Genomic DNA, 15,820 nt, shown 5'->3' on the forward strand with positions numbered 1-15,820 from the left:
GCAGAAACGCAGCGGTTTACATTCCGCAGCATGTCACTTTGTGCAGAATTGCTGCGATTCTGCACACATAGGAATGCATTGTTCCGCTTACTTCCCGCATGGGGCTGTGCCCACGATGCGGGAAGTAAGCGGATCATGTGCAGATGGTACCCAGGGTGGAGGAGAGGAGACTCTCCTCCAGGCCCTGGGAACCATATTTGTGTAAAAAAAAAAGAAATAAAATAAAAAAAGAATGATATACTCACCTCTCAGCACTGCACGCGGCCGTCCGGTATCAGGGTTGCTGTGCGGGCAGGACCTGCGGTGACGTCGCGGTCACATGACCGTGACGTCGCGGTCACATGACCGTGACGTCACGAAGGTCCTTCTCGCACAGCATCTTTGGAACCGGACCGCCGCGTGCAGCGCCGAGGAGATCGGGACGTCAGAGGGTGAGTATAAGCCATTTTTTTAATTATTTTTAACATTACTATTAATGCTGCATATTGCTGCATATGCAGCATCAATAGTATAGGAGTAAACCCGCAGCAGAAACCGCAAAACAAACTGCGATAAATCTGCAGGGATAACCGCAGCGGTTTTGCCCTGCAGATTTATCAAATCCGCTGCGGGAGAACCCGCAGAGGACCCGACCTACGTGTGCACATGGCCTTACCACTCTTACATCTACAAAAGAGAAAAAAGGGATATTCTCAAAATTGCATGAAGCAGCCCAGTGATATCACTGGAATCTGCCTCTCTGCCGCTACTTCATACAGGTCTCAGATTACATAGAAAAAAAACCTGCTGACAGATTACCATTAAAGGTGTATTAAGCATTAACAAAGAAAAACATTGCATTAATGGTTATGGACAAGAGATACACCCATCATACCTGAATGCCATCTAGTAGTTTACTCATTGACCAGAAACTATCTGCTTCAATGTTCTTCAGCGTTTCTGGCGACAGTGTACCTACATCAAAGTTTTCAACATCGTCTTCTATAACCATGAAAAAGAAAAAATATTTAGCTCATTGCGTTTCTAAAAAAAATTGCAGCAAGGGGCTAAAGAGGAGGCAGCCAAACAGGGCCGGCGGCAGCACCCGGCCTACCAGGGCAAGTGCCGGGGCCCTGACGAGACAGGGGGGCCCACTCACACAGTCATAGAGCCATCTGGCTGCTTTAACCCTTTCTACCCTTTCAATTTGCGCTGGCACAAGCATCTTCTCACTGTCAGTGCAGGGCCAGGCACACATAGGGGTTAACTGGACACAGCCAGCGTGACATTGTGGGCGGAGAGTTCTCCTGCTCTGAATCTCCTGGCTGTGTGCACTGCTGAACTTATCGGAGGAGACGGAGCTCCTACCAGCACCTGAGTGAGTGCAATGCTATATTGCTGTATGTTCTGACAGTCTGGGACTGGGTGACCTGGGGCGGCCATGGGCTGGGCGGCTGCAGCTGATATATATATATATATATATATATATATATATATATATATATATATATATATATATATATATATATATATACTACAGCAGCCGCCCAGCACAGCCTGTATAGATACAGTGTATATAATATATATACAGGACAGGTGCTGGGGGCCTGGGCTGGGCGGCTGTTGAAGTATATACACTGCACAGTACCACTCCTCCTGTATATATACACTGCACAGTACCACTCCTCCTGTATATATACACTGCACAGTACCACTCCTCCTGTATATATACACTGCACAGTACCACTCCTCCTGTATATATACACTGCACAGTACCACTCCTCCTGTATATATGCGCTGCACAGTACCACTCCTCCTGTATATATACACTGCACAGTACCACTCCTCCTGTCCTGTATATACACTGTACAGTACCGCTCCTCCTGTCCTGTATATACCGTATACACTGCACAGTACCACTCCTCCTGTATATATACACTGTACAGTACCGCTCCTCCTGTCCTGTATATACCGTATACACTGCACAGTACCACTCCTCCTGTATATATACACTGCACAGTACCACTCCTCCTGTCCTGTATATATACACTGCACAGTACCACTTCTCCTGTCCTGTATATATACACTGCACAGTACCACTCCTCCTGTATATTTACACTGCACAGTACCACTCCTCCTGTATATATACACTGCACAGTACCACTCCTCCTGTATATATACACTGCACAGTACCACTCCTCCTGTCCTGTATATATACACTGCACAGTACCACTCCTCCTGTATATATACACTGCACAGTACCACTCCACCTGTCCTGTATATATACACTGCACAGTACCACTCCTCCTGTCCTGTATATATACACTGCACAGTACCACTCCTCCTGTCCTGTATATATACACTGCACAGTACCACTCCTCCTGTATATACACTGCACAGTACCACTCCTCCTGTCCTGTATATATACACTGCACAGTACCACTCCTCCTGTCCTGTATATATACACTGCACAGTACCACTCCTCCTGCCCTGTATATATACACTGCACAGTACCACTCCTCCTGTATATTTACACTGCACAGTACCGCTCCTCCTGTATATATACACTGCACAGTACCATCACTCCTCCTGTATATATACACCGCACAGTACCACTCCTCCTGTATATATACACCGCACAGTACCACTCCTCCTGTATATATACACTGCACAGTACCACTCCTCCTGTATATATACACCGCACAGTACCACTCCTCCTGTATATATACACCGTACAGTACCACTCCTCCTGTATATATACACTGCACAGTACCACTCCTCCTGTATATTTACACTGCACAGTACCACTCCTCCTGTATATATACACTGCACAGTACCACTCCTCCTGTATATTTACACTGCACAGTACCGCTCCTCCTGTATATATACACTGCACAGTACCACTCCTCCTGTATATATACACTGCACAGTACCACTCCTCCTGTATATTTACACTGCACAGTACCGCTCCTCCTGTATATATACACTGCACAGTACCACTCCTCCTGTATATATACACCGCACAGTACCACTCCTCCTGTATATATACACTGTACAGTACCACTCCTCCTGTATATATACACTGCACAGTACCACTCCTCCTGTATATATGCGCTGCACAGTACCACTCCTCCTGTATATATACACTGCACAGTACCACTCCTCCTGTATATATACACTGCACAGTACCACTCCCATACCTCCCAACCGTCCCGATTTCAGCGGGACAGTCCCGCTTTGGCACCGGGGTCCCGCTGTCCCGCTTCGGGCATTTAAAATCCCGAATTTGCGGCCGCCGGTGAAGCCCCGCCCACTTCCGGGACGTAGAGACGATTAGGACTAGTCCCGCACTCCGGGCGGGGTCAGTGACGTAAGCGGCCGGCATGATCACACTCTGCAGCCTTTGTTTAGTAAATCTGGGCCAGGAGATCGGGGAAGGAGGGACCAGCTGCGTGCGCGGCGCCGACTCCAGCCTGGTGTCTCCCCCACCACGCACCGCAACGCGCATGCGCGGGAATCTGTGGTACCCGATGCTGAGGCGCAGAGTCTGGTCCTTGTGTCACTCGGAGGCGGCAGCGGCGTGTGAGGGGGAGGGAGGCGGTCATCATTACCGGCACACACCGGCATGCATTGTGTATGGCGGATAAGGGGCGGCAGGGAGAAGCCTGCAAACCAGATAGTGCAGTGTGTCCATGCACCTCTCCATCCACAGGTAGCACTGTAACACCTCTAACAGTGCCAGCCAGCACCCTCCTAGTGCCAACCTGGCTGTGGGTGTGTGTGTGTGTGATGGCTGGGTGTGTGTGTGATGGCTGGGTGTGTGTGTGTGTGATGGCTGGGTGTGTGTGTGTGATGGCTGGGTGTGTGTGTGTGATGGCTGCGTGTGTGTGATGGCTGGGGTGTGTGTGTGTGATGGCTGCGTGTGTGTGTGATGGCTGCGTGTGTGTGTGTGTGTGATGGCTGCGTGTGTGTGTGTGATGACTGCGTGTGTGTGTGTGATGACTGCGTGTGTGTGTGATGGCTGTGTGTGTGTGTGTGTGTGAAGGCTGCGTATGTGATGCATTTGTGTCAAAGCTGCATGTGTTTGTGAGCTGCGTTTGTGATGCTGCGTGTGTATGTGTGATACTGTGTGTGTGATGCTGCATGTGTGTGAGCTGCGTGCGTGTGTGAGCTGTGTGTGTGCTGCGTGTGTGTGGGCCGTGTGTGTGAGCTGTGTGCGTGTGCATGTGTGTGAGCGTGTGTGTGTGAGCTGCGTGCCTGTATGTCATTATACAGTATGGAGAACTGTGGCCATTATACAGTATGGAGCATCATGTGCGGTCATTATACAGTATGCAGCATCATGTGCGGTCATTATACAGTATGAAGCATCATGTGCACCCAGCATACAGTATGGAGCATCATGTGTGGTCATCATACAGTATGGAGCATCATGTGCGGTCATTATACAGTATGGAGCGTCATGTGCGGCCATTATACGGTATGGAGCATCATGTGGGGCCATTATACGGTATGCATGCCGTCATTATACAGTATGGAGCGTCATGTGTGTTCATTATACAGTATGGAGCGTCATGTGTGGCAATTATACAGTATGGGGCATCATGTGCGGTCATTATACAGTATGGAGCGTCATGTGTGGCAATTATACAGTATGGGGCATCATGTGCGGTCATTATACAGTATGGAGCATCATGTGCGGTCATTATACAGTATGGAGCATCATGTGCAGTCATTATACAATATGGAGCATCATGTGCAGCCAGTATACAGTATGCAGCATCATGTGCGGTCAATATACAATACGGAGCATCATGTGCGGTCATTATACAGTATGGAGCATCATGTGCGGCCATTATACAGTATGGAGCATCATGTGCGGTCATTATACAGTATGGAGCATCATGTGCGGCCATTATACAGTATGGAGCATCATGTGCGGTCATTATACAGTATGGAGCGTTATGTGTGGCCATTATACAGTATGGGGCATCATGTGCAGTCATTATACAATATGGAGCATCATGTGCAGCCAGTATACAGTATGCAGCATCATGTGCGGTCAATATACAATACGGAGCATCATGTGCGGTCATTATACAGTATGGAGCATCATGTGTGGCCATTATACAGTATGGAGCGTCATGTGTGGCCATTATACAGTATGGGGCATCATGTGTGGTCATTATACGGTCTGGAGCATCATGTGCAGTCATTATACAGTATGGGGCATCATGTGCGGTCATTATACAGTATGGAGCATCATGTGCGGTCATTATACAGTATGGAGCATCATGTGCGGTCATACAGTATGGAGCATCATGTGCGGTCATTATACAGTATGGAGCATCATGTGTGGCCATTATACAGTATGGAGCGTCATGTGTGGCCATTATACAGTATGGAGCATCATGTGTGGCCATTATACAGTATGGAGCGTCATGTGCGGTCATTATACAGTATGGAGCACTGTGTGGCCATATTTTTTTGTTTATAACTATTGTATATGAAACAGTGTGATCAGCAGTGCTAAATGGGTGTAGTTGGGACGTGGATATGGGTGTGACTAATTATGAATGGGTGTGGTCAGAGGCGTGGCCTAAAATTTGCCGCGGCGCGCTTCGCGCGCCGCTAACTTTGTCCCTCTTTCCCATCTTCAAAAGTTGGGAGGTATGCCACTCCTCCTGTATATTTACACTGCACAGTACCACTCCTCCTGTATATTTACACTGCACAGTACCACTCCTCCTGTATATATACACTGTACAGTACCACTCCTCCTGTATATATACACTGCACAGTACCACTCCTCCTGTATATTTACACTGCACAGTACCACTCCTCCTGTATATTTACACTGCACAGTACCACTCCTCCTGTATATATACACTGCACAGTACCACTCCTCCTGTATATATACACTGCACAGTACCACTCCTCCTGTATATTTACACTGCACAGTACCACTCCTCCTGTTCTGTATATATACACTGCAGAATTTACAATAGCTTTCACTCATGTAAGAAGTGAAATCTGGCATTGTACTATACCTATATTTCTCTGCTGTATCTGGGCATCATGAATCGTGGTATGTGTTAAAGGGGGGGGGGGGGGGCCCACTGAGACTCTTTCGCCCGGGGCCCTCAAAAACCTGGAGCCGGCCCTGCAGCCAAATATTACTTTAAAGTATATTGACATATTCTGGGCCACTTTTTTTTTTAATTTACTTCAATTCATGCATTTTTAGCTAAAAATCATTTTTGAAAAAGGATTTTATTAAAAATGTTGCTCTAGTTAGTATATGCAGTCTCTATGTATGACTGTACACAGCAGGCTGTAGAATGAGTAAGTCTGTAGCTGAGCATATGAGCAGGGTGTGTAAGCCCTTATGTTTGTCCTTTTCATCTTTCTTCTGAGCAGATTTATGACCACATTTAATCAGCTGATAAGAAAACAAGTTAACCCCTTCCCGACCCATGACGCCTATGTGGCGTCATGGAATGATCGCATCCCTGCAGATCGGGTGAAAGGGTTAACTCCTATTTTACCCGATCTGCAGGGAGAGGGGGGAGTTGTATTTCAGCCTAGGGGGGGTGGCTTTGCCCCCACGTGGCTACGATCGCTCTGATTGGCTGTTGAAAGTGCAACAGCCAATCAGAGCAATTTGCAATATTTCACCTATGAAAAAGGTGAAATATTGCAATCCAGCCATGGCCGATGCTGCAATAGCATCTGCCATGGCTGGAAATCATGTTCTGGCCCCCCCCCCACCGCCCCCGATCTCCTCCCCAGTCCTCCGTTCTGTCCGGTACCCCCCTCCGTTCCCCTGTTCGCTCCCCCGTGCTTCTGTCCGCTCCCCCGTGCTCCTGTCCGCTCCCCCGTGCTCCTGTCCGCTCCCCCCGTCCTCCGCTCCCCCCCCCCTGTGCTCCGATCCACCCCCCCACCACCCCCTCATACTTACCGAGCCTCCCGAAGTCGGTCCGTCTTCTCCCTGGGCGCCGCCATCTTCCAAGATGGCGGGCGCATGCTCAGTGCGCCCGCCGAATCTGCCGGCTGGCAGATTCGTTACAAGTACATTTTGATCGCTGTGGTAGGTTCTATCACAGCGATCAAAATAAAAAAAATAATAAATAACCCCCCCCCCTTTATCACCCCCATAGGTAGGGACAATAATAAAATAAAGAAAATATTTTTTTTTCTTTTTCCACTAGGGTTAGGGTTAGAACTAGGGTTAGAACTAGGGGTAGGGTTAGGGTTAGGGGTAGGGTTAGGGTTAGGGTTATGGCATGTGCACACAGTGGGGATTTGGCTGCGGATCCGCAGCGGATTGGCCGCGGATCCGCAGCGGATTGGCCGCGGATCCGCAGCGGATTGGCCGCGGATCTGCAGCGGATTGGCCGCTGCGAATTCGTAGCAGTTTTACATCAGGTTTACAGTACCATGTACACCTATGGAAAACCAAATCCGCTGTGCCCATGGTGCGGAAAATTCCGTGCAGAAACGCTGCGTTGTATTTTCCGCAGCATGTCAATTCTTTGTGCAGATTCCGCAGCGTTTTAAACCTGTTCCTCAATAGGAATCCGCAGGTGAAATCCGCACAAAAAAAACACTGGAAATCTGCTGTAAATCCGCAGGTAAAACGCAGTGCCTTTTACCTGCAGATTTTTCAAAAATCGTGCGGAAAAATCTCACACGAATCCGCAACGTGGGCACATAGCCTTAGGGTTAGGGTTGGAATTAAGAGTTAGGGTTGGAATTAGGGCTAGGGTTAGAAATAGGGTTAAGATTAGGCTTGTGGTTAGGGTTACGGATAGGGTTAGGGGTGTGTTGGGGTTACAGTTGTGGTTAGGGTTGGGATTAGGGTTAGGATTAGGATTGGAATTAGGGTTACGGGTGTGTTGGGGTTAGGGTTGTGGTTAGGGGTGTGTTGGGGTTAGGGTTGTGATTAGGGTTATGGCTACAGTTGCGATTAGGATTAGGGGTGTGTTGGGGTTAGTGTTGAAGTTAGAATTGAGGGGTTTCCACTGTTTAGGCACATCAGGGGTCTCCAAACGCAACATGGCACCACCATTGATTCCAGCCAATCTTGCGTTCAAAAAGTCAAATGGTGCTCCCTCCCTTCCAAGCCCCGACGTGCGCCCAAACAGTGGTTCACCCCCACATTTGGGGTACCAGCGTACTCAGGACAAACTGGGCAACAACTGTTGGGGTCCAATTTCTCCTGATACCCTTGCAAAAATAAAAAATTACTTGCTAAAACATAATTTTTGAGGAAAGAACAATTATTTTTTATTTTCACGGCTCTGCGTTATAAACTTCTGTGAAGCACTTGGGGGTTGAACGTGCTCACCACACATCTAGATAAGTTCCTTGGGAGGTCTAGTTTCCAAAATGGGGTCATTTGTGGGGTGTTTCTACTGTTTAGGCACATCAGGGGCTCTGCAAATGCAATGTGACGCCCGCAGACAATTCCATCAAAGTCTGCATTTCAAATGTCACTACTTCCCTTCCGAGCCCTGTCGTGTGCCCAAACAGTGGTTTACCCCCACATATGGGGTATCAGTGTACTCACAACAAACTGGGCAACAAATATTGGGGTCCAATTTCTCCTGTTACCCTTGTGAAAATAAAAAATTGCTTGCTAAAACATCTTTTCTGAGGAAAGAAAAATGATTTTTTTATTTTCACGGCTCTGCATTGTAAACGTCTGTGAAGCACTTGGGGGTTGAACGTGCTCACCACACATCTAGATAAGTTCCTTGGGGGGTCTAGTTTCCAAAATGGGGTCACTTGTGGGGGGTTTCTACTGTTTAGGCATATCAGGGGCTCTGCAAACGTAACATGATGCCCGCAGACCATTCCATCAAAGTCTGCATTTCAAAACGTCACTACTTCCCTTCCGAGCCCCGGCATGTGCCCAAACAGTGGTTTACCCCCACATATGGGGTATCAGCGTACTCAGGAGAAACTGGAAAACAACTTTTGGGGTCAAATTTCTCCTGTTACCCTTGCAAAAATAAAAAATTCTGGGCTAAAAAAATATTTTTGAGGAAAGGAAACACATTTATTAATTTCACGGCTCTGCGTTATAAACTTCTGTGAAGCACTTGGGGGTTCAAAGTGCTCACCACACATCTAGATAAGTTCCCTTGGGGGTCTAGTTTCCAAAATGGAGTCACTTGTGGGGAGTTCCTACTGTTTAAGCACATCAGGGGCTCTGCAAACGCAACCTGACGCCCGCAGAGCATTCCATCAAAGTCTGCATTTTAAAACGTCACTACTTCCCTTCCAAACCCCGACGTGTGCCAAAACAGTGGTTTACCCCCACATATGGGGTATCAGCGTACTCAGGAGAAACTGGACAACAACTTTTGGGGTCCAATTTCTCCTGTTACCAATGGGAAAATAAAAAAATGTGGGCTAAAAAAATCATTTTTGAGAAAAGAAAAATTATTTTTTATTTTCATGGCTCTGCGTTATAAACTTCTGTGAAGCACTTGGGGGTTCAAAGTGCTCACCACACATCTAGATTAGTTCCTTGGGAGGTCTAGTTTCCAAAATGGGGTCACTTGTGCGGGAGCTCCAATGTTTAGGCACACAGGGGCTCTCCAAACGCGACATGGTGTCCGCTAATGATTGGAGCTAATTTTCCATTCAAAAAGCCAAATGGCGTGCCTTCCCTTCCGAGCCCTGCGGTGCGCCCAAACAGTGGTTTACCCCCACATATGGGGTATCATCGTACTCAGGACAAACTGGACAACAACATTTGGGGTCCAATTTCTCCTATTACCCTTGGGAAAATAAAAAATTCTGGGCTAAAAATCATTTTTGAGGAAAGAAAAATTATTTCTTATTTTCACGGCTCTGCGTTATAAACTTCTGTAAAGCACCTTGGGGTTATAAGTGCTCACTATGCATCTAGATAAATTCCTTGGGGGGTCTAGTTTCCAAAATGGGGTCACTTGTAGGGGAGCTCCAATGTTTAGGCACACAGGGGCTCTCCAAACGCGACATGGTGTCCGCTAATGATTGGAGCTAATTTTCCATTCAAAAAGTCAAATGGCACGCCTCCCCTTTCGAGCCTTGCCGTGCACCCAAACAGTGGTTTACCCCCACATATGAGGTATCGGCGTACTCAGGAGAAATTGCCCAACAAATTTTAGGATCCATTTTATCCTGTTGCCCATGTGAAAATGAAAAAATTGAGGCTAAAAGAAATTTTGTGTGAAAAAAAGGTACTTTTTCATTTTTACGGATCAATTTGTGAAGCACCTGAGAGTTTAAAGTGCTCACTATGCTTCTAGATAAGTTCCTTGGGGGGTCTAGTTTCCAAAATGGGGTCACTTGTGGGGGAGCCCCAATGTTTAGGCACACAGGGGCTCTCCAAACGTGACATGGTGTCTGCTAGCGATGGAGATAATTTTTCATTGAAAAAGTCAAATGGCGCTCCTTCCCTTCCGAGCCCTGCCGTGCGCCCAAACAGTGGTTTACCCCCACATATGAGGTATCAGCGTACTCAGAACAAATTGGACAACAACGTTCGTGGTCCAGTTTCTCCTTTTACCCTTGGGAAAATAAAAAAAATTTCGCTAAAAGATCATTTTTGTGACTAAAAAGTTAAATGTTCATTTTTTACTTCCATGTTGCTTCTGCTGCTGTGAAACACCTGAAGGGTTAATAAACTTCTTGAATGTGGTTTTGAGCACCTTGAGGGGTGCAGTTTTTAGAATGGTGTCACTTTGGGGTATTTTCAGCCATATAGAACCCTCAAACTGACTTCAAATGTGAGGTGGTCCCTAAAAAAAATGGTTTTGTAAATTTTGTTGTAAAAATGAGAAATCACTGGTCAAATTTTAACCCTTATAACTTCCTAGCAAAAAAAAAATTTGTTTCCAAAATTGTGCTGATGTAAAGTAGACATGTGGGAAATGTTATTTATTAACTATTTTGTGTCACATAACTCTCTAGTTTAACAGAATAAAAATTCAAAATGTGAAAATTGCGAAATTTTCAAAATTTTTGCCAAATTTCCATTTTTTTCACAAATAAACTCAGAAATTATCGACCTAAATTTACCACTAACATGAAGCCCAATATGTCACGAAAAAACAATCTCAGAATCGCTAGGATCCGTTGAAGCGTTCCTGAGTTATTACCTCATAAAGGGACACTGGTCAGAATTGCAAAAAACGGCAAGGTCATGAAGGGGTTAATCAGAAAAGCTCACTGCTATCTCATTCTGGAGTCTGCAATAAACTGTGATACATAGAGGCTGTGGAAGCTAACTGGTTTAACATTTTTAATAAAATTGCAAAGCAAAAACGATTTTTAGCAAAAAATGCATGCAATTCAGCAAGAAAAATAAGCTTGCTAAGATGTCCATATTCTTTAACCCCTTCATGACCCAGCCTATTTTGGCCTTAATGACCTTGCCGTTTTTTGCAATTCTGACCAGTGTCCCTTTATGAGGTAATAACTCAGGAACGCTTCAACGGATCCTAGCGATTCTGAGATTGTTTTTTCGTGACATATTGGGCTTCATGATAGTGGTAAATTTAGGTCGATAATTTCTGAGTTTATTTGTGAAAAAAACGGAAATTTGGCGAAAATTTTGAAAATTTCGCAATTTTCACATTTTTAATTTTTATTCTGTTAAACCAGAGAGGTATGTGACACAAAACAGTTAATAAATAACATTTCTCACATGTCTACTTTACATCAGCACAATTTTGGAAACAAATTTTTTTTTTGCTAGGAAGTTATAAGGGTTAAAATTTGACCAGTGATTTCTCATTTTTACAACAAAATTTACAAAACCATTTTTTTTAGGGACCACCTCACATTTGAAGTCAGTTTGAGGGTTCTATATGGCTGAAAATACCCCAAAGTGACACCATTCTAAAAACTGCACCCCTCAAGGTGCTCAAAACCACATTCAAGAAGTTTATTAACCCTTCAGGTGTTTCACAGCAGCAGAAGCAACATGGAAGGAAAAAATGAACATTTAACTTTTTAGTCACAAAAATGATATTTTAGCAACAATTTTTTTATTTTCCCAAGGGTAAAAGGAAAAACTGGACCACGAACGATGTTGTCCAATTTGTCCTGAGTACGCTGATACCTCATATGTGGGGGTAAACCACTGTTTGGGCATACGGCAGGGCTTGGAAGGAAAGGAGCGCCATTTGACTTTTTGAATGAAAAATTGGCTCCAATCTTTAGCGGACACCATGTCGCGTTTGGAGAGCCCCCGTGTGCCTAAACATTGGAGCTCCCCCACAAGTGACCCCATTTTGGAAACTAGACCCCTCAAGGAACTTATCTAGAAGCATAGTGAGCACTTTAAACCCCTAGGTGCTTCACAAATTGATCCGTAAAAATGAAACAGTACTTTTTTTTCACAAAAAAATTATTTTAGCCTCAATTTTTTCATTTTCACATGGGCAACAGGATAAAATGGATCCTAAAATTTGTTGGACAATTTCTCCTGAGTACACTGATACCTCACATGTGGGGGTAAACCACTGTTTGGGCACATGGTAAGGCTCGGAAGGGAAGGAGCGCCATTTGACTTTTTGAATGAAAAATGATCTCCATCGCTAGCAGAGACCATGTCACGTTTGGAGAGCCCCCGTGTGCTTAAACATTGGAGCGCTCCCACAAGTGACCCCATTTTGGAAAGTAGACCCCCCAAGGAACTTATCTAGAAGCATAGTGAGCACTTTAAACTCTCAGGTGCTTCACAAATTGATCCGTAAAAATGAAAAAGTACTTTTTTTTCACACAAAATTTCTTTTAGCCTCAATTTTTTCATTTTCACATGGGCAACAGGATAAAATGGATCCTAAAATTTGTTGGACAATTTCTCCTGAGTACACTGATACCTCACATGTGGGGGTAAACCACTGTTTGGGCACATGGTAAGGCTCGGAAGGGAAGGAGCGCCATTTGACTTTTTGAATGAAAAATGATCTCCATCGCTAGCAGAGACCATGTCACGTTTGGAGAGCCCCCGTGTGCTTAAACATTGGAGCGCTCCCACAAGTGACCCCATTTTGGAAAGTAGACCCCCCAAGGAACTTATCTAGAAGCATAGTGAGCACTTTAAACTCTCAGGTGCTTCACAAATTGATCCGTAAAAATGAAAAAGTACTTTTTTTTCACACAAAATTTCTTTTAGCCTCAATTTTTTCATTTTCACATGGGCAACAGGATAAAATGGATCCTAAAATTTGTTGGGCAATTTCTGCTGAGTATGTTGATACCTCATATGTGGGGGTAAACCACTGTTTGGGTGCACGGCAAGGCTCGGAAGGGGAGGCGTGCCATTTGACTTTTTGAATGGAAAATTAGCTCCAATCGTTAGCGAACACCATGTCGCGTTAGGAGAGCCCCTGTGTGCCTAAACATTGGAGCTCCCCTACACGTGACCCCATTTTGGAAACTAGACCCCCCAAGGAACTTATCTAGATGCATAGTGAGCACTTATAACCCCCAGATGCTTCACAGAAGTTTATAACGCAGAGCCGTGAAAATAAAAAATAATTTTTCTTTCCTCAAAAATGATTTTTAGCCCAGGATTTTTTAATTTTCCAAGGGTAATAGGAGAAATTGGACCCCAAATGTTGTTGTCCAGTTTGTCCTGAGTACGATGATACCCCATATGTGGGGGTAAACCACTGTTTGGGCACACGGCAGGGCTCGGAAGGGAAGGCACGCCATTTGGCTTTTTGAATGGAAAATTAGCTCCAATCATTAGCGGACACCATGTCACGTTTGGAGAGCCCCTGTGTGCCTAAACATTGGAGCTCCCTAACAAGTGACCCCATTTTGGAAACTAGACCTCCCAAGGAACTAATCTAGATGTGTGGTGAGCACTTTGAACCCCCAAGTGCTTCGCAGAAGTTTATAACGCAGAGCCGTGAAAATAATAAATGTGTTTCCTTTCCTCAAAAATATTTTTTTAGCCCAGAATTTTTTATTTTTGCAAGGGTAACAGGAGAAATTGGACCCCAAAAGTTGTTGTCCAGTTTCTCCTGAGTACGCTGATACCCCATATGTGGGGGTAAACCACTGTTTGGGCACATGCCGGGGCTCGGAAGGGAAGTAGTGACGTTTTGGAATGCAGACTTTGATGGAATGCTCTGCGGGCGTCACGTTGCATTTGCAGAGCCCCTGATGTGCCTAAACAGTAGGAACTCCCCACAAGTGACTCCATTTTGGAAACTAGACCCCCCAAGGAACTAATCTAGATGTGTGGTGAGCACTTTGAACCCCCAAGTGCTTCGCAGAAGTTTATAACGCAGAGCCGTGAAAATAATAAATGTGTTTCCTTTCCTCAAAAATATTTTGTTAGCCCAGAATTTTTTATTTTTGCAAGGGTAACAGGAGAAATTGGACCCCAAAAGTTGTTGTCCAGTTTCTCCTGAGTACGCTGATACCCCATATGTGGGGGTAAACCACTGTTTGGGCACATGCCGGGGCTCGGAAGGGAAGTAGTGACGTTTTGGAATGCAGACTTTGATGGAATGCTCTGCGGGCGTCACGTTGCATTTGCAGAGCCCCTGATGTGCCTAAACAGTAGGAACTCCCCACAAGTGACTCCATTTTGGAAACTAGACCCCCCAAGGAACTAATCTAGATGTGTGGTGAGCACTTTGAACCCCCAAGTGCTTCGCAGAAGTTTATAACGCAGAGCCGTGAAAATAATAAATGTGTTTCCTTTCCTCAAAAATATTTTTTTAGCCCAGAATTTTTTATTTTTGCAAGGGTAACAGGAGAAATTGGACCCCAAAAGTTGTTGTCCAGTTTCTCCTGAGTACGCTGATACCCCATATGTGGGGGTAAACCACTGTTTTGGCACACGTCGGGGTTCGGAAGGGAAGTAGTGACGTTTTGGAATGCAGACTTTGATGGAATGGTCTGCTGGCGTCACGTTGCATTTGCAGAGCCCCTGATGTGCCTAAACAGTAGAAACACCCCACAAGTGACCCCATTTTGGAAACTAGACCCCCCAAGGAACTTATCTAGATGTGTGATGAGCACGTTCAACCGCCAAGTGCTTCACAGAAGTTTACAACGCAGAGCCGTGAAAATAAAAAATCATTCTTCTTTCCTCAAAAATTATGTCTTAGCAAGTAATTTTTTATTTTTGCAAGGGTAACAGGAGAAATTGGACCCCAACAGTTGTTGCCCAGTTTGTCCTGAGTACGCTGGTACCCCAAATGTGGGGGTAAACCACTGTTTGGGCACACGTCGGGGCTTGGAAGGGAGGGAGCACCATTTGACTTTTTGAATGCAAGATTGGCTGGAATCAATGGTGGCGCCATGTTGCGTTTGGAGACCCCTGATGTGCCTAAACAGTGGAAACCCCTCATTTCTAACTTCAACACTAACCCCAACACACCCCTAACCCTAATCCCAACTGTAGCCATAACCCTAATCCCAACCCTAACCCCAACACACCCCTAACCACAACCCTAACCCCAACACACCCGTAACCCTAATTCCAACCCTAGCCCTAATTCCAACCCTAACCCTGTTGTGAAATTGGATTCTGGGCTCCCCCGGTGGCCACTTGTGGAATTGAACTTGTGTGCATCATCCCCTCTGTTCACCTGCTCCTATCAGGATGTGGGAGTCGCTATATAACCTTGCTCCTCTGTCAGTTTCTTGCCGGTCATCAATGTAATCAGAAGCCTTCTGTGCTTGTTCCTGCTACTAGACAACTCCCAGCTAAGTTGGACTTTTGTCCTTTTGTGTTTTTGCATTTTGTTCCTGTTCACAGCTGCTGTTTCGTTACTGTGTCTGGAAAGCTCTTGTGATCGGAAATTGCCACTCT

General features: G+C 45.5%; 1 protein-coding gene across 1 annotated transcript in view; it reads right to left on the reverse strand.

Annotated features, from left to right (window-relative positions):
- TBC1D22B (TBC1 domain family member 22B) overlaps positions 1 to 15,820 on the reverse strand; it is a 62,804-nt gene that overhangs the window by 18,660 nt on the left and 28,324 nt on the right. The window contains exon 9 of the mRNA XM_077295212.1: positions 875 to 981. Coding sequence (XP_077151327.1) covers positions 875 to 981 — 107 coding nt within the window. The remainder of the gene's footprint in view (positions 1 to 874; positions 982 to 15,820) is intronic.

Source organism: Ranitomeya variabilis, chromosome 3 (assembly GCF_051348905.1).
Source record: "Ranitomeya variabilis isolate aRanVar5 chromosome 3, aRanVar5.hap1, whole genome shotgun sequence".
In the NCBI taxonomy this organism is placed as follows: Eukaryota; Metazoa; Chordata; class Amphibia; order Anura; family Dendrobatidae; genus Ranitomeya; species Ranitomeya variabilis.